At 38.0% G+C, this 19,387-nt stretch overlaps 1 protein-coding gene and 1 pseudogene across 1 annotated transcript in view; one reads left to right on the top strand and one right to left on the bottom strand.

The window, feature by feature from the left end:
- LOC122136724 (gastrula zinc finger protein XlCGF46.1-like) overlaps nucleotides 1-7,293 on the bottom strand; it is a 184,000-nt gene extending 176,707 nt beyond the window's left edge. The window contains exons 1-2 of the mRNA XM_042721232.1: nucleotides 6,924-7,293; nucleotides 6,251-6,323 (exon numbers count right to left, since the gene is read on the bottom strand). Coding sequence (XP_042577166.1) covers nucleotides 6,251-6,323; nucleotides 6,924-6,989 — 139 coding nt within the window. The 5' untranslated portion in view covers nucleotides 6,990-7,293. The remainder of the gene's footprint in view (nucleotides 1-6,250; nucleotides 6,324-6,923) is intronic.
- LOC122136721 overlaps nucleotides 1-19,387 on the top strand; it is a 690,060-nt pseudogene that overhangs the window by 523,569 nt on the left and 147,104 nt on the right.

Consider the following 19,387-nt stretch of genomic DNA (forward strand, 5'->3'; position numbering starts at 1 on the left):
AGCGTGTTTTGCAGTATTGCACAAGTTTGTGCAAAGGCAGTTCTAACTGTCTTTGTTTTTGCTTGAGTGCATTTGAGGCGATCGTGCTGTGATGGAAATGTCCTACAAGTCTGCTACATGCACAAATTAGTCTATTCATGCTTGCAGCTTTAAATCCATCATTGATGGCCAATTGAAGTGTGTGCGCGAAACAAGGTACAGACTCCCAGTTCACGTCTCTGTTTGCGGCTATCATATTACTTGCGTTATCGTGCACGCACGCGACCACTTTGCCGTCCAGGCCCCATTGCTCTACAGATGTCTTCAAATAGTCTGCCAGGTTGGCAGCCGAGTGTCGCTCTTCCATTGCTCGGGTTTGCAGGACGTAACTGTTCACCTTAGTGTCAGCAATAAAATGGCACGTTATAGTGACATAGGACTCTGTGGTTAATGCTGTCCAACTGTCAGATGTAATGGCCACTTAGTCTACTGTCGCCAAAGTAGATTTGAGTTTGGAAACCGAACTCTCATGTTGAAGCTCTATTCTCGCTGTTATGGTTCTCCGTGAAGGAATGTCATAATCTGGTTCAAGAAACTGCAAGACTTCCTTAAAACCTTCCCCCTCGACAAAAATTAAAGGGAAGCATATCTCTTGAGATCATTTTTGCTATGAGCTGAGTAGTCTTCTCGGCTCGCTCGGGGGTACATCTCCGCCTACTTGAAGTCGCGAACGTGGTGATGGGCAGCTGTGTGTCTTCATTACTAGGTTCGTCAATTATTATATTTCGGTGTTTGCACTTAAGATGATTCCGCATTGTAGAGGTGCTGTTGTGGTAACTCAGTTTCGCTTGACATATTTTGCACACTACGTGATGATCATTTTGATCAAAGTATTTCCAAACTTCGCTACGCTTAGATGCAGAGGACGCCATTTTGTCATCAAACACAATCAACTGGTTTCCACTGCACGCTCCACAGCGCCACCCAATGCATATAGGCCTAAGGGTTATTGTTAGTTGTAGTTTGCGTGCTCAGGTTTTATTGTGGATTTTTTTTTTTTTTTTACGGCAAGCAAAAATATAGCGAAATTCGAATAGCATTTTTATTTATCGAATAATTACAGCAGACCGAATATTCGAATGTTCGACTATCCGTGCACACCCCTAGTCCGTTCTCGGAGCATATAGCCTAAGCCCTGCCCGTGTGAGGCACACCGCTTCCGGCTCGCACTGTTCTGTAGTTTATTAAAAGTTTATTAATTCTGAACGTGTTACTTGTCCATATTGCACCAAAATGCAACACTGCACTCCCTTGGGTCCGCAGCAACATACTCGCCACACGTGAAGTCGATTGGATGAACCCTTCTCGAGATAATAAAAATGCAAACAGACAGACAGACGAACAGAGATTACTGCCTTTTAGATAGAAGAATATGTTCAGCCACTCCCTCCGAAGCTTCGAATGTTCGGTGTTGATTACTACGGAAGCTTCGAAAATCAAAAATGGATTCGGACCAGCCCTAATAATATGTATTTTTTAAAAAAAGACCATATACATTTTTAGACCCTGCTTTAAAGGTTTACATTTTAAGTTTACAATTGTAACATACAAAGTCAGTGCTTCCCACACATAGACTTTTAAGGGTGTAACGATTCATTCGATCTTGAAACATGATTTTTGAATCGTGAATCGCCGATTTCGGACAGTAATCAATTTAAAACGCTAAGAATCGAATGAATCGCGATGTCTATAGCGATTCAATGCTTTCAAAATATATACACATTAAATTACTACAACCACGAATTAATGGAGAACTTGAACAGTGTTCGTGCCTCGCATCTTTCCTTCACGCACTCCACTGTTTACCGCCTGTGACTGTCACAGGATTGCGCTCCGTTCGTCTCACTGACGCAGCTGATGTGTGATCTCTCCTTAGTAGCCTACTTGTGGCCAGTAATGCTAAAGTTAAGTAGTTTTACTTTTCTGTAGTTTTTCAATGACTCTGGAGCATCTTACCGACGGCGTTACCTGAGCAGTCGAAATCTGCGTATTTATTGCATGGACGGATCAGAAATGTAGGCTAAGTGTCTAAAGCATACGCACAGTTCCATTGAATGAAAAATGTGTTTTAACAATGCTGTTGAACCAAATATAGAAAGGAAACTGTTATAATAACCACAGCATTAACAACAACCTTGAAATAAAAGCGCAAGGTTTATCTAATAATCAGATGCATGGAAGTTGCATTCGTTGCTTTAGCAAACAGACATCGGTGCGTTTTCTTTAAGAATCATCATTTGCTGATGGAGAGGAAAAGTTCAATACTATAGCATTTTATTTTATGAAAATGAGATAAAGAAGTTTCCGCACTGAAAGAGAAGTGATCTCACGCTCATAGATGTGCCAGGCTGTATCTGCAGCTAAGCTGAATAAAAAGCAGAATGAACTGATGAAACATTAAGAAAAGAAAACACAATAAATAAAATTTATGAATGATGCAGTGCTAATTGATATATCATTTATTACAGTACAGAAACTATAAAGTATATTTTCTACCTTATTTTGTGAGAAAATTGAAATAATTGTTTGTAGTATATAAAACAATCATAAAATTGCCATTGGGAAAAATTTATTTTTTTGTAGATTACAAATGGTTGAATCGCTGTCTACCCAAAGATTCACAGCCCTATAGACTTTACTTGGCTGCCCAGGTATATTAACGGCCGCCCAAGTATATATGGTACATAACATATAAGTATATAACATTTTTGCTTTTATTATTTTTATCCTCATACTTTTTTTTTAATCCGCCCAAAATAATGCAACCATCCGTGATCGATTATGTAGTGGATCGCCGAGACCGTGATGTGAGCACCGCCGCAACTGCACAAAACGCCCCCCACCACCAGAAAAAGATGCTGCCTCGCACCCTACCACCCCCCGCACGAAGGCTCTTTTCGGACGTCCGTGTCCGTACAACTGCGCGAGGTAATTGTTGAGATTGAGACCAGTGTTGCCAACTTCTTTCAATAGTTAAACCCCGACTAAATATGGTTTGTCAAAGAAAGTCACTAGATTTGTCGCTAGTCACATTTTTGGAAAAAAGTCGCTAAGGAGGCAACACTGGTTGAGAATGAGGCAAGTCAAGTAGTTGGTACTGCGCATGTGTCGAGCTCGTCCATGCGGCTGTGCGCGAGATAGAACGCAGCTCAGCAAGTGAAGTATACAGTTACCCGGGTCTTCACACGAGACGCGGCAAGCGGCAGAACTGGGGTGGTGCCTGCGCCACGGTCCTGCAGAAGTGGACGTTAAAAACCCAAATGACGCTACACTTCAGCTTTGTACACGAAACGGGTACTGGAACAATTATTTCATCCTCCATTACTAGCAGCGAATGCTAACATCAGTGGCGTGTCCTAATGCTAGTATTTCCTGTCACTGTTTAAGTTCAGAGATGAAGACTGACTGCCATATAGTGGTCGGGATATGAACTCAAAACAAAACAACTGCCATGAATTTAGTTTTTTTTTTTTTTTTAATATCGATATTCCGTTTTTTGAGAATTGATACAAAGAAAAGTTTCGATGGCATTTTCATTTGATCTGATAAAGAAGTTCATAAGCGGAGCTGCTTTGATTACAGCTGTTACTGGAGAAACCGCTGGTTCAACCGCTCTCACAGCGCCTCCTGCTGGCAGACAATCAGTTTGCATTCAAGTCCGTCTCCAGCAAGGTTTTTTTTTTTCCCCTGCAACAACTCAAAAGCACTCTTCATACTGACTAAAGCACATTTGTTTCAATCTATAAGAATAATCAGCTTACACTACCAGTCAAAATTTTGACCAGGAAGATTTTAAATGTTTTTAAATTATTTTTATTTTAAAGAATTATTCTGCTCACCAAGCCAAAGTACTGCTCACCAAATCCAAAGTACTGCAAAAACAGTTAAATTTTAAAATATTTTTTTTACTATTTAAAATGTTTCATTTTAAAATGTAGTTTATTCCTGTGATCACAGCTGAATTTTCAGCATCATTACTCCAGCCTTCAGTGTCACATGATCTTCAGAAATCATTCTAATATGCTGATTTGCTGATTATCAATATTTAAGAGAGCTAAGTACTTTTTTTTCAGGATTCTTTGATGAATAGAAAGATCCAAAGATCAGCATTTATCTGAAACAAAAATTTTGTAACATTGTACACTATTTCATTCAAAAGCTTTGTGTCAGCAGGATTTCTTTCTTTCTTTCTTTTTTTGGGAAAGAAATTATAGAATATTTTATATAGCAGAGATGCTTTAAATTGATCAAAAGTGATGATAAAGACATTATATTTCAAATAAATGTTGTTCTTCTGAACTTTCTATTCATCAAGAAACCTGAAAAATTCTACTCCGCTGTTTTCAACATAATAATAAATTATTTTTGAGCAGCAAATCAGAATATAAGAATGATTTCTGAAGGATCATGTAATCAGAGTAATGATGCTAAAAATATAGCTTTGAAATCACAGGAATAAATTACACTTTAAAATATTTCCAAATATAAAAGTTATTTTAAATAGTAAAAATATTTCAAAATGTTACCTTTCTTGCTGTATTTTGGATCAAATAAAAGCAGGCTTGGTGAGCAGAAGAGAATTCTTTAAAAACATTAAAAATCTTACTGTTCAAAAACTTTTGACTGGTAGTAGCTATATATTAGCCTATCGTTTGAAGTCAAAGATATTAATTTTAATTAGGTGAGTCTGAGACGATTATTTGACAGCGATTTCACATTTATTGTTCGTATGAAGGCTAAACACACGCACACAAAAAAAGCACATAATCATTACCTGATATTATCACATATATGTCATATTTTGTATGTTGTTCCTGCCGCGACCGGGTATTCGAAAAGACGCGTGCATTTCGATTCTGCTTAAAGATTACTGCTTTCGCATTTCAATTTGATTAAAAACTATTAAGTGCAGGAACGGGAAGAATTTGCGCCCTGTTCGTGTGCAGCGCACATGAAGCACAAGTGCGTGCACAGAGAGCAGCGGTCGGCGGTCGCGCTGCGGGTTCCCGGTTTGTGTCCGTTCTCAGACCGTTCCGTGTATTTCCACTGTAGGTTGTTCTTAACCGAAACTGACTTTTTTCATATTTTTTGACCAATATACAGAAAACTACATCAGTATATCATCATATACACAGACGCAGCTTTTTTTTTTTTATGTGAGTGTAAAGATGTGAGAGAGAAGGGGTGTGTAGTGTTTTTTTTTTTAGAGAGAAAAGAGTATTATAAACGCACTGCCTGTCATTAATGTTTATAAGAGAAAAAGAGAATATTTCACTAATCTTGACTCAATATATTTAATAACTTAAATTGATTATTCTTTATTTTATTTATAAAAAAAAAACTATGCAATGTTTTAAAACTTTTAATTACAGTTTCTGTACCTGAAATGTTGTTTAGTTGTATTTATGATATTGCTAATTGATTTGTTTGTTCCTATTTTATTACTGACTGTTTACTTGTCTTCAACACTTTAATATTTGAAAATTATATTAATCTAGTTGTTTTTGCTATGGTATTTTTTTTTTTTTAAACAGGCAAAATTCCTCTTGCAGTGTTCTGTAGGCTGCTGATATTTGCTCATGTTATTCAGCTGCAACAGAATGCTTTGTAAAAAGACAGAATACATGTTTGACATCTAAATGTTTGACTTTTTTTATATACTGGATTTTTTTTAATCTTATTGGAATCGAAACTAGGAATCGATAAGAATCGGAATCGATAAAATTCAAACGATACCCAACCAATATTCAACAGGCAAAGTTCTTCTAATGCAAAAATGTTCATTATTGTTTGAATAAAACAGACTACCGAATATTTATCTTGTGACCATCTCTTGATTATTTTAACAAAATCAACAGTAATATAATAATTGTAATAATTATATATATAAAATGTACTGAACAAGCAAATAATATTCTACTTAACCACAGTTCTATAGTGACGTTACTTAAAATGTGGTTTCTACTACTAGCGTAAAAACTTATTCAGTATGACAGGCTCGGAGTTCAACAGTTTTTTGATTTTCAAAAAGCAAAAAATAAAGTCTAATTAAAGTAGGAATTAAATCTCCTCAGTTCAGTCACATTTCCATAAGAACTTTGAAACATGGATTTAAGAAATTTTAATGATAGTTAAGGTCTTATTTTTACATAAAGGATCTGTGAATGTACCACATTCGTCTTTAATGACTGTTTGAAGAATAATCTCCTACCTCCTTGTTCCTCATGTTTTATTCTCCATGTTTCTGGTTTCTCGTGTTTTATTCTCCGGGTTTCTGGTTCCTCTTGTTTTATTCTCCGGGTTTCTGGTTCTTCTTGTTTTATTCTGCGGGTTTCTGGTTCCTCGAGTTTTATTCTCCGGGTTTCTGGTTCCTCGTGTTTTATTCTGCGGGTTTCTGGTTCCTCGTGTTTTATTCTGCGGGTTTCTGGTTCCTCGTGTTTTATTCTCCGGGTTTCTGGTTCCTCGTGTTTTATTCTCCTGGTTTCTGGTTCCTCGTGTTTTATTCTCCGGGTTTCTGGTTCCTCTTGTTTTATTCTCCGGGTTTCTGGTTCTTCTTGTTTTATTCTGCGGGTTTCTGGTTCCTCGAGTTTTATTCTCCGGGTTTCTGGTTCCTCGAGTTTTATTCTGCGGGTTTCTGGTTCCTCGAGTTTTATTCTCCGGGTTTCTGGTTCCTCGAGTTTTATTCTCCTGGTTTCTGGTTCCTCGTGTTTTATTCTCCGGGTTTCTGGTTCCTCGAGTTTTATTCTGCGGGTTTCTGGTTCTTCTTGATGTATTCTCCGGGTTTCTGGTTCCTCGTGTTTTATTCTGCAGGTTTCTGGTTCCTCGTGTTTTATTCTCCGGGTTTCTGGTTCCTCGAGTTTTATTCTGCGGGTTTCTGGTTCGTCGTGTTTTATTCTCCAGGTTTCTGGTTCACTCGTGTTCTCTTCACTCTCTTCTTTAACATACTCCATCTTAGCAGCAGCCGATCTCAGTTCAGATGATACTCCTCCAGATATTCCTGCTTGCTTCAAAACTTAGTCACGATTGGGAGAATGAGAAGATTAAAGGTATTTACCGACCTCTTTCAAAAACTGTATTTCTCTATTTACAGAAACATTTCTAACAGTTTGTATTAAACCAGCATCACGACAAAACAACAGAGTGCGCGGTGAAACTGAACTTCTTCCTCTGAGCTTTAATGGTGTTTGTCAAACAGACGTATGTGTTTTAGCGCCACCCGCTGGACTGGAGAGTGAAGCGGCGAAAGGAGGGAGTAGGAGAAAGCTGCAGACCCGAAGCAGGCAGATCTACAGCCCAGACAGGCGCTGTGTGGAATACTTCCCTACTATATAGTAGGCAAAAAGCAGTAGGCGAGCAAATGATTATGTTTGAATGCTCAGTATTCATAAAAGAGTAGGCGAAAATGACACTAATTCTCGCGAGATTCGGACGTACGTATACTTAATTTGTGTTCTAATATGCTTACCTTCTATATAGTAGCAGGGAAAAGAGTATGTGAAGAAAGAAGTACGCAGTGATGGACAGTAACGGAGTAGCTGTTACTAAGAACATTTTTCAAGTATCTGTACTTTACTGGAGTAGTTTTTATTTTTTATTTTGAGTAACTTTTACTTCACTACATTCCAAAGCATAAGACCGTACTTTTTACTTCACTACATTTCATAAAACTCGTGACTCATAATAATTTTGAATTCAAAAGTAAGAACCGGGAGATCTTGTGAGCGCGCGCGGAACTGATGCTGCTAAAAGTAAGTTACTAATGTCGAATTTTTGGATTATTATTGTAACTGATTTGTGAACTAAATCTGCTGTAAAGGGTGATCTATTTAAGCCCACTGAAATGCTTGAATGCACACACATCAATCAGTGTATGTTTTAGGTTAAAAAAGAAACATTAAAATAACAGATTAATTAAAATAACATATGCACGTTCAAATTCACAGCTGCCGTAACGTTAACATTTTATTAAAATGCTAGTATGCCCTATGTGACTTCTGTTTTTATATTGTTTGTCAACAGTATAATTTTTTATATTATTTGGATTAACTAGCCGAGTAGACAGATGTGAATGTTTATTCATAACCATACTGAAAATAAGTAAATATTGTTAGCTGATGCTAACTGTCTAGCTAACAAGCTTGCTGGTGCTAAGTTGAGGTCATGTTTAGATATAAAAGTGACAAAAAAAGTGACGTGACATTCAGCCAAGTATGGTGACCCATACTCAGAATTTGTGCTCTGCATTTAACCCATCCGAAGTGCACACACACAGAGCAGTGAACACACACACACACTGTGAACACACACCCGGAGCAGTGGGCAGCCATTTTATGCTGCGGCGCCCGGGGAGCAGTTGGGGGTTCAGTGCCTTGCTCAAGGGCACCTAAGTCATGGTATTGAGGGTATATATAAAGGCCAAATATTTTTATTCAACCACCTAGATAGATTACATCTAGGGGAAAAAGAAAGGATGTGATGTTCAGAACATGGTAACTACAGTAATTATCAAAGTGGGAAGTAATGCCAGACCAGGGGTGATTTACACCACAGACAAGGTTTGAGAAGAAAAAAATCATTTTGAAAATATAATTATATTTTCCTTAAAATGTTCTTCCTAACTTCAGGCCTTATTCTCATGTCATCCCACCCACACTGGACGCACACCAATTGCCTTCCGTAAAAATAGGAGCACAGAGGATGAAGTATGCACAGCTGCACTCTGTACTCACACACTTGGACAATAACAAAACATATGTACAGATGTTGTTTGTTGACTTCAGCTTGGCATTTAACAAAGTCATTCCGTCCAAGCTGACCACAAAACTTGGAGACCAGGACATTAACACCTCCCACTGCAACTGGATTATTTACTTTCTGACCAACAGACCTCAGCATGTTAGGTCAGGCCACACCTGCTCCACCACCATCACATTCAACACCAGCGTACCACAGGGCTGTGTGCTGAGCCCATTCCTTTACTCCCTTTACACCCACGACTGCAAGCCTGTGCATGGATCCAAAATCCATCATTAAGTTTGCAGATGACACCACGGTGATTGGCCTCATCAGGGAGGAGGTACAGCACCTGGCCTCATGGTGCACTGACAACAACTTGCTCCTTCACACTTGCAAGACAAAGGAGCTCATTGTGGACTTCAGGAAGAAGAAAGGAAGCACGCATGACCCCATCCACATTAACGGGATGGTTGTTGAACGTGTCTCCAGCTTCAAGTTCCCGGGAACTACCATCTCAGAGGACCTGTCCTGGACTACAAAAACCTCCAGCCTAGTCAAGAAGGCTCACCAGCGCCTCTTCTTCCTCAGGACACTGAAGAAGAATCAGCTGTCTTCAGCCATCCTGGTGAACTTCTACCAGTGTGCGATCGAGAGCATCCTGACCACAGCTTGGTATGGAAACTGCTCAGTGGCTGACCGCAAGGCATTGCAGAGGGTGGTGAAAACTGCCCAACGCATCACAGGGACACCACTTCCTGCTATTGAGGATATCTAGAGAAAACGCTGTCTACGTTGAGCTCGCAGCATTCTTAAGGACTCCTCTCACCCTGACCACAGACTGTTTAACCTCCTGCCCTCCAGTAGGTGCTTCAGGAGCCTCCGGACAAGGACCAGCAGATTCAGGAACAGCTTTTTCCCTACAGCTGTCTCCCTACTGAATTCTGCCCACTGAACCCCCCCCCCCCCACCACCACCACCACCCCCCTACACACACACTCCAGTACACACTCCTCACCCCTCCTCATCACTTCATCTGATTTATTTATTTATTTAAAAACAAGCAAAAAACAGTAAACTTGTTATTACTTGCACTACTGTCTGTTCATCCAGAATACTGAGTAATCCATTTGCACACTGAAATATTTTCTATGCACTTTACTGTCCATTGCCCTAGTGTAAATGATGTTCATATGTTCAGAGTTTCTGCTTATAGTGTACATACACTTTTACATAATCCATCTGTATAGTATGTTCATAGCACACCTATCTGTATATCATGCTGATAGTATTTCAAATCTGTAAATTATGTCCATTATACTGCCTTATCTGTATATTTATTGTACATTTGTAACATATTGTACACATTGTATATTCTGTAGTTCCTGCTTATTGCACTTCTGGTTAGATGCTAACTGCATTTCGTTGCCTTGTACCTTACATGTGCAATGACAATAAAGTTATCTAATCTAATATTTAACTGTGATGCTCTGGAAAACAACAAACTTTAAAACACTTTTTTTCTTACTGGTGAAAATCAGATGCTCAACTCTGTTTTCTCTCAGGTACATTGCAGTGTAAGCTTCACACTGAACATCACTCTCATCAACATAGTCCATTATCAACCACAAAAATTTATCTTGACTCCATATAGTGGTTATTTTGGGAAAATCTCAGGTATTTTAAGCAGTAGGATTGTAAAAAATATGTGCTAATATAAAATTATATTAAGTAGCCTATATAAAATTGCAAAATAAATCTATTTATCAGTACTTTTCGGGTACTTTTGTACTTTCACTTGAGTAAAATTGAAAAAAAGAGTACTTTTACTTTTACTGGAGTAATGTTTTATTATACGTATCTGTACTTATACCTTTTACTCAAGTACTTGATTTGTGTATTTCGTCCACCACTGGAAGTATGTTCGAAAACCGCAGTATTCATAAAACAATAGGTGAGAAATCCCAGGATGTCCTACTGCTTCAGCCCAGATTCTGGAGTGTTCATCGATGGATACTTTTCAATCCCAGGATGCCACGCAAGAGGATACATCATCATCGAACAGGATGGAGAACTGCAACATTTTGTTTACAAATGTATCCTAAAACATGGTTCAGTGTGTTAAAATCATATTTGTTGAGCTACAGTATAGTAAACTGTTGATTTAAGGTGTAAAGATGCTAGGCAGTAACGTTACAGTATTTGTGCAGTACAGTACAGTATTAATAAAACACGTTTTATTATGTATAGCGAACAGGGGAGCTCCAGTAAGCAAAAGTGGATTCTCCAAAGTGGATTTACATGAACCAAATATATCTTAAAAGCGATGAAATGTCTATTTAATATGAGACAGGAAAATGTCTTAGAGAACTGCAGATGAGCAAATCACAACATGAACATCTGAGTGAGAGATATGTGTGTGTGCTATTACGCAGAATTCACTGTCAACACTGCTTTAGATGAATGTAAGTAATGTAAATAAATCTACATAGAGTAAGTAAACATAAGTTATCTATTTCATTTGTCTATTAGTACAACTGATAAAATGAGGAACATTTGTGTTGGATAAAAAGTGAGTGAACACATCAGTATCTAGCTCAACATGTAAATGCAGTATATCACTGATAAATCACAGAGGAGACTGACTCTTGTCTGGATCTTACAGGGACACGAGAATGTTACAGGGACACATGTGTGTTTATCTGCTGAAGAGAGACTGATTGCCATCAAAGACTCTCAGTGAGTACACTACAGTCATCAATAAAACATCTTTTAAATCTTAAGTTGTAGTTTATATTAATTATTGTAATTTCAAACAGAGTTAAACGTCATTTTTGGTGTGGTGATGTGACATTTAGCATTTTATGTTGTCCCATACTCAGAATTCTTGCTCTGCATTTAACCCATCCGAAGTGCACACACACAGAGCAGTGAACACACACACACACTGTGAACACACACCCGGAGCAGTGGGCAGCCATTTATGCTGCGGCGCCCGGGGAGCAGTTGGGGGTTTGATGCCTTGCTCAAGGGCACCTAAGTCATGGTATTGAAGGCACTTTTCTGATTCTTGATTGCTGTACATTTGATGCAGAGCTTTTGTGATTGAGCAGGTGACAGCGGCATTTGTGAAGAAAGGAAAACCTGAAACCAAAATATAAAGTGAGATCATTTTGTAACTTCTAATACAGAAATCAAATAACATTGTGCTGTAAAAATGACCACAGCAGCATCCTGGAAATGGTCCAGTGTCATGGATGGAATACTCCATCATGCCACCTGCCCTTGTTTTCTCATCAGGACTGGATGCTGCTGTGGCCTCTTCATCCTCAGTGAGCCCAGAGCCAGTGAGAGGCCAAAGACCAAAAGACACTGAGGATGTGAATTTGGTCAAGCTTGTTCTGCTGGTTTCTGTTCATAAAACATCAGTCAATGCAACCTGAATTTCAGAAGCTTTAAAAGCATCATCAAATAATGTCATGAAGAATCTAAAAGTCAGGCTCCATTGACTGATACTGTATGAACACAAACCAGCAGGAGAAACTTGACCAAAATCACCTTTTGTGTTCAGGAAAACACACACACACACACACACACACACACACACACACAAGGATTGAACAGAATGGAAGTGAGTAAATAATGACTGAATTTATATGTTAAGATGAACTAACCCTTTAAAGCCCCAAATAGAAACTGTATGAAATATATGCATGCATTAATATTATAGTAGTACCTTGAAGAAAAAAAAAAAAAGAAATAAGCAGGTTTATTGAGCATTTGTGCCCAAGACACAAAAAAAAGCATTTACAAAAATCACATTTACATGTATTCATTTGGCAGACACTTTTATATGAAGTGAGTTACAGTGCTCTTATTACAGGACCTCAATCCCCTGGATTCACCTGGAGTAAATACACCAGTGGAGACGACTGCGGAGATCGATCCAGCAACCTTCTGATGTTTGGAGCAGACAAAGCAGCAGTCAGATTGTCCCGCACGTGTTCTCCTGCTCTTGTTCAGGGTTGTGTGGTTCAGGGACATCATCATGGTCTTCCTCATCCTCTCTGTGCACTCAGACAAGGACAGCCTCGATGTCCCTCTCTCATCATGATCAGATTCAGTCTGACTGCAGCAGTGAGGGACGTGATGGACGGATGTGGGTTCACTGTCTGTAAACTTTCAAAAACAGAACAATGTTTGAATAAAGCTTTGTTTCATGTGTTGTTGACTTGTATTTATTTATTCTGATGGTTACTTTTATTTATTCTTTTACTCATTTATTCATGTCTCCTGTTGTTGTCGTCAGTAAAAAAAGTATAGCCTAAACACATGCATTCATTCATTACTTGACTGAAAATTTAGATGTATTAACCTTGGCTGCATTTGTCTAGTGTGAAGTCATGTGGCATATGAAAAAAACAAATTACAATTTGTTTGTTTTACAAAAAAATATATAATTATTGGTCACCATTTATCAATGTAATTGTTCATAAGTGTTGGGGTGGGCTAGAAATGCTTTCTGAGGTAATCTCAATTTCTGAGTAGTAATACTTGCATCTTTTGAGTGTAAAATCAAGTCTTTTTTTTTTACACATTTTTCACATAAAATAAAGAAATTAATAACATATTCACGAGATTATGATTTGGGGTTTTCGTAATAAAAAAACATATATTTAAGGATTAAACTGTGGGTCCTTTCAGTAGAGTTAAAAATATAAAAACTTAAATCAACACAAAATGTATTGGTTATACTACAATCACAATAAAAGGGCTGCTGTTTCTTCAACAAGTCCACAAAATGAGCAGATTTCATCAACATCAAAATATTTATGGATAGTAGATTTTAAACCAGTCAGCCATATCTCTGAAGTTGCTTACAGCGTTTTCGATTGTTCTGTATTGAGGTTAGAGTTCTGTATTGTTCTGTTAGTCTCTCTGTGGCTGATTTACTAATTACAAAGTATCTAACTAATTGTTTAACCTGTATTCCAGATATACATGAGTCTTCTAGTTGGTGTACAGCCATAATCTCACTCTTAGACTGATTCACAGATAGACCTGAGGCATCAGAGAACAATTTGAGTGCCCCCAGAATAACAGGGACCTGATCTTTGTTTTTCAAAAATAAACAAGTGTCATCAGCAAGCTGACTTATTGTTAAAGTGAAATCTCCTATCTCAATACCTTTAATTTGGGAGCAATGCAGAGTGTAAAGATTCAATGTTTCAGCTACTAATAAAAATAAAAATGGAGAAATAGGGCATCCCTGTCTAATGCCTCGTTGGATAACAAAACGAGAAGACGTACCACCGGATAAAGAAACACTACTTGAGATATTATTATAGACTGTGTGCATCATATTTGTAAAAGTTGGGCCAAAACCAAAATGATTAATGGCCTGATGCAAGAAATTGTGCTCTACTGTATCAAAAGTATCAAAAAAAATAAAGTATCAAAAGAGCTTCCTCATTTACCAAATCTGAATAATCTAAAAGGTCTAATACCAGTCTAATATTGTTTGAAATATTTCTTCCCTTCATAAATCCAGACTGTGTGACAGATATGATTTCCTGTGAAAACTTTTATAGATAGAAGAGATGTCAATTTCTGAGTAGTAATACTTGCATCTTTGAGTGATAGAAGATATAGATATATACCAAGAGTTGATACAAAGATAATACTTGCCAATGAGCTATACTAAATGGGCTTTCCTGCAAATACAATGGTAAAAATGACCTGGGCCCGTTTCCCCGATAACGCTCACTCTTAGCGCGTTAAGAAGACTCGATAGATATATCTTAGCAGAGTTGTTTATGTTCCTAAGTGTGTTCCCCGAAGTGTCCCTTAGGAAGCTTCTTAACACACTGCCTCTTACGTCCGACGTTACAAAGGCGCTGTCCCAAGTGAAGGTGCTGAATAAGTTGGCATCGATTGCTCAGGAATCGATTTTCCACTTCACACGAAGGGGCATTACGGCGTTAAGAAAGTCAACACGTTCTATGCAAATGAAACATTCCTCAAATTATTCCAGTAACATTTATTTTAACATAGTTAAAGTTATCCGTAAAATATAGACTATTAATTAAATTATCAAATTGTCAGTAATATGTTCACACGATATGTTGTGACGGGTAGACGAACCGGGTATCCCTCGCTAATCATCCACCCTCGTTATCCCGTTGTGCCACTTGTGTGAATAAGTATGTTCTCAGACGGTATCCACTATCCACGAGGAACAGGCTCTGACCAAACCCCTCTCTCTCGCTTGTTCACCCACAGCAGAATTGGCCCAGACAAAACTGTCGTGGGTGCTGCCTGGCCACCTTGCCACCAGGTCGGAGATCACACCCCTATGGTCCACTATAACCTGCACGTTTATGGCAGCGTATCCCTTTCGCGATATGTACACCTGATCAATCACTGATGGATTGGCGATAGGGATGAGTGTGCCATCCACCAGGCCCAAGACTCTGGGGATGCCAGCAATGGCATGACCGCCCTGGTGCACCTCCTGGACCTCCTGACGTGTTGCCGGCAGCCGGATGTAATCCCCGGCATGGCGCAGAAGGGCGTTGGTGACAGTGTGGACGCACCTCCACACCGAGGTCTTGCTTAGGCCGTAGCCCTCTCCCACGACCTTGATGAAGCTCCCTGTAGCAAAAAAACCTTAGCGCTGCAAGCAGCTGGACTTCAGGGCTTAAAGCAAAATTCCGCCGCGTTAGCCTGGCAAGCGCAGGTCTGAGAAGGTCCAGCAGCTCCATATGAGTTGTATAGCCACGTCAGGCAAAATGTCAAAAGGGCTGAAGTTTTGCCGAATAAAACAAATGACATGGACTAAATGGCTCCGCGGCCGGCGCCGTCTTTGATTCAACACAAGGACACGTTGGATCGCTGCCATAGTTGGTCGCTTACTACACCACCCTGTTTACCCATTTATAGATCTTAGCCATTTAGAGCCAAATTGTTTGCCAGATTTTAATTACCAAAAGTGACTGCCAATTTAAACGCTTTAATGACATTACGAAATAGCCTAGGCTAATTACCACCATATTAGTTCTGATACCAAATAAAGTCAACTTCATAAATAGGCCTGTATCCATTGCGAACATATTTTATTATTAGTCTAAAGAAGGCTTTCTGTACAGTCTTTCCCGTCTAGTCTATTATCATTATTAGCCTATCAGAAAATCTCTTTATTTCTTTTTTTTTTTTTCGTATTTCGATTTATTAAATCAAACTTCAGTCATTTAAATAAAGAAATATTAAGCCGAGAGTCGATTATTCAAAAATAACCGTTTTGATCTGATCATAGCCTAAATAGTCATGGGTCTGAGTTGGATAGCACTATATTGTTAACAGATTGGAAATTAATCCTAATAAACATGCCGCTAAAAATAAAACCATTACATTAAAATACATTTATAACAGTGTAGAATTTAAATAATTTCAGCAGCGTGCAGATCCTCGTTTATGTCAGACTGTGGCGACAGCAGCGCGGACTTATCGCTCACAAAATGTACCATCTATAATAACGGGAAAACATATAGTTTTTATGACATAATATGTCGTTATAACGAGAAAAAGATAATTATATCGTTTTTAGGACATAACATCTCGTTATTACGAGAAAATGTGTCGTTTTAACGAGAAAACATCTCGTCATTACGATAAAAGATGACATCACATCACATTATAAAACGACATAACATCTCGTTGTTACGACATAAGTGAGTGGAAAAAATAATATGTGTGGCAGCAATGCGTCACCGTAACATTTAACAACACCCGTGACAGACATTGTGTTTCAAATAAGCCTGCGCTACAGACTTCTGCGTAATAACTAGCCTCAAACATGCTTAAATCGGTTGTAAGTTGGGGAATACCTCGTTTCTCAAATCCATTTTCAAGTTTCAGAGAAAAGACGGAACCGAATAGACCCATTACATCGATCCAGTACATTATAGTCAAACACATTTTTATATTGAAATAATGAAGATTTCTGTGCCACCACAGATAGGTTGCTGTCTCTTCACAGGCCACTCCTATGAAAAAAACCCAGCACTTACTCTTACTAAGGAATAGACAGAAGTCTTTAAGCTAAAAAGTTTTTTCTCAGCAGCTTTACGAATAGGTTTTTTTAAGAAAAAAACTCTTAGCTAAAAACTTTTACTGTTATTTAGGAGAACTCTGAGTGGTAAGATAAAATGTTTTGTGAATACAGGCCCTGATCTTTAATGGGGAGTTTTGCTCAGCTCATCTCTACAGAATCCCCCACAGCTGCTCAAGAGCATTAAGATTGAGTGAAATATATGCCCACTGAAGGATTTTCACCTTGGGAGAATGAATATCTTCATTGTCATGTTGAAAAAAAAATGCCCAATAATGCAGGGAATGAGGGGAGGGTAGCATCTTCTGTTTCAAGTTTTTGTATTACATCACATAGTAGTGTGTGAATTCACGCCAGCATTAATAAAGCACAACTCCCTCACACCTTCAGCACTCATCAATTTCATTATAAAAAAAAAAAAAAAAAAAAAAAGACATAGGGTAAGTGTGGTGTGAGCGTGGCAGCTTGGGCTTTGTACTGGGCTGCTCCATGTTACACGCCATACTTTTTTAAATGCATCACACACTGAGTGACAAACATATCATGAGTATAACAATGAAAGCAGCCATTGGTCTCTTGAAAAAAAAAAAAAAAAAAAAAAAAAAAAAAACACATAGGGTAAGTGTGGTGTGGGCGTGGCAGCTTGGGCTTTGTACTGGGCTGCTCCATGTTACACGCCATACTTTTTTAAATGCATCACACACTAGTTGACAAACATATCATGAGTATAACAATGAAAACAGGCATATTTATAAAAAAAAAAAAAAAAAAAAAAAAAAAAAAAAACACAAGACAGGGTAAGCGTGGCATGTCTGGCATGTCTGGGACGGCTGGGAATGAGTTTGGATTTGGTGACCCTGGGCCCCGAGGCACCTCACCTTGATAACCCCTTTGCAACTTGACGCTGGCGGGGGTCTATCATATGCCTTGGCCATGAGGGATGTCAGAGGCAGCTTTACAATACCTTATCATTAATAGTTGTATCAATGTTATTATTATTATTATTATTATTGCAACTACTACTATTATCATTACATTCAATCGCTATGTCAATATTATTATTATTATTATTATTATTATTATTATTATTATTATTATTATTATTATTATTATTATTATTTCTACTACTACTACTACTATTTTATTTGTCCTTTTCCTGATCCTTTAACCTCCCCCTCATTTTGGAACTGTTGAAAATGTGTATATGTTTATCCTTACTACGACTGCTAATACTATTATTACCATTTGTCTTTTCTTATTAATTGTATTCATCATCATTATTATTATTATTATTATTATTATTATTATTATTATTATCATTATCATTAGTACTATGGCTATTGTTATGTGTGTATATATGTATGTGTATTGAATTTTTTTTTTTTTTTTCTTCTCTGGTTAAGTCTGTTGTACTTCTCTACAGCCCCCTTTATTCATATATTTCTACTCCCTCACCCAGTTACACTAACACACATGCACACATACACACACACACAAATCATACTGATATGTATGTTATGTTGGTCTCTGAATTTGTTTTTTGCATTTCATTTGTTTTTTGTAAATATTGTAATAGTCTGTTTGCATAATAAAAAAAAATAATAATAATAAAAAAAAAAATTCATTATAAAAGCTTTACTAGCACTGAACGTCACTGTGGTACCAATCACTTCTCACTGTACTTCTCGTCTAACAACACCAGAACATTTTGGATGCTTTTGGATCCGAAATGATTGACTTGGTCTCTTGAGGCCAGAGTATGGATTCCCAGAAGTCTCTATTTTGTAAATATGGTTCTTGGAGAAGTTAAATGAGTTTATTGTGCTTTGCTAGAGTAGGTTACTCTAGTGGTGACAACAAGCATGCATGTCACTTCTGCAGGCTTTTTCATAGCTTTTGCCAGCTCTGAGACACTTGCATGTTATTTCTCCTGCTCTTTTTCTAGAAAAAAATCTTGAGGCCACGAGTTAGTATCTTGAGGCCACGAGTTACTTATCTTGAGGCCACGAGTTAGTATCTTGAGGCCACGAGTTACTTATCTTGAGGCCATGAGTTAGTATCTTGAGGCCACGAGTTAGTATCTTGAGGCCACGAGTTAGTATCTTGAGGCCACGAGATTTTTTATTTTTATTTTTTTGACAAAGTGGGACCAATGGCACTTTCACATAGGAAAGCAATGGCAGGCTTTGGCAAGTGGGGATATTCTAAAATGCTTAACGTACCTAAACACTGACTAGGGAAAACCAAATTTCTGTCAAACCTTACTTGTAATAAACACTAACTACCATCAAAAGAACGAGCTCTTATTCCACAGATAAAGTGAATAATATCACATTAAGCGTTTTCTCCCCCATAGAAGTCTCATTATAAGGAAACAGTCCATTATAAAGAAACATAGCCTACCTTAACAATGACCGTGGAAAACCAAATATCTGTCAAATTTTACTTCTAATAATCACTTGCTGCTGTCATAAGAACAAGCTCTTATTCAGTGTATGAAGTGAA

This window comes from Cyprinus carpio, chromosome B3 (genome assembly GCF_018340385.1).
Source record: "Cyprinus carpio isolate SPL01 chromosome B3, ASM1834038v1, whole genome shotgun sequence".
NCBI lineage: Eukaryota > Metazoa > Chordata > Actinopteri > Cypriniformes > Cyprinidae > Cyprinus > Cyprinus carpio.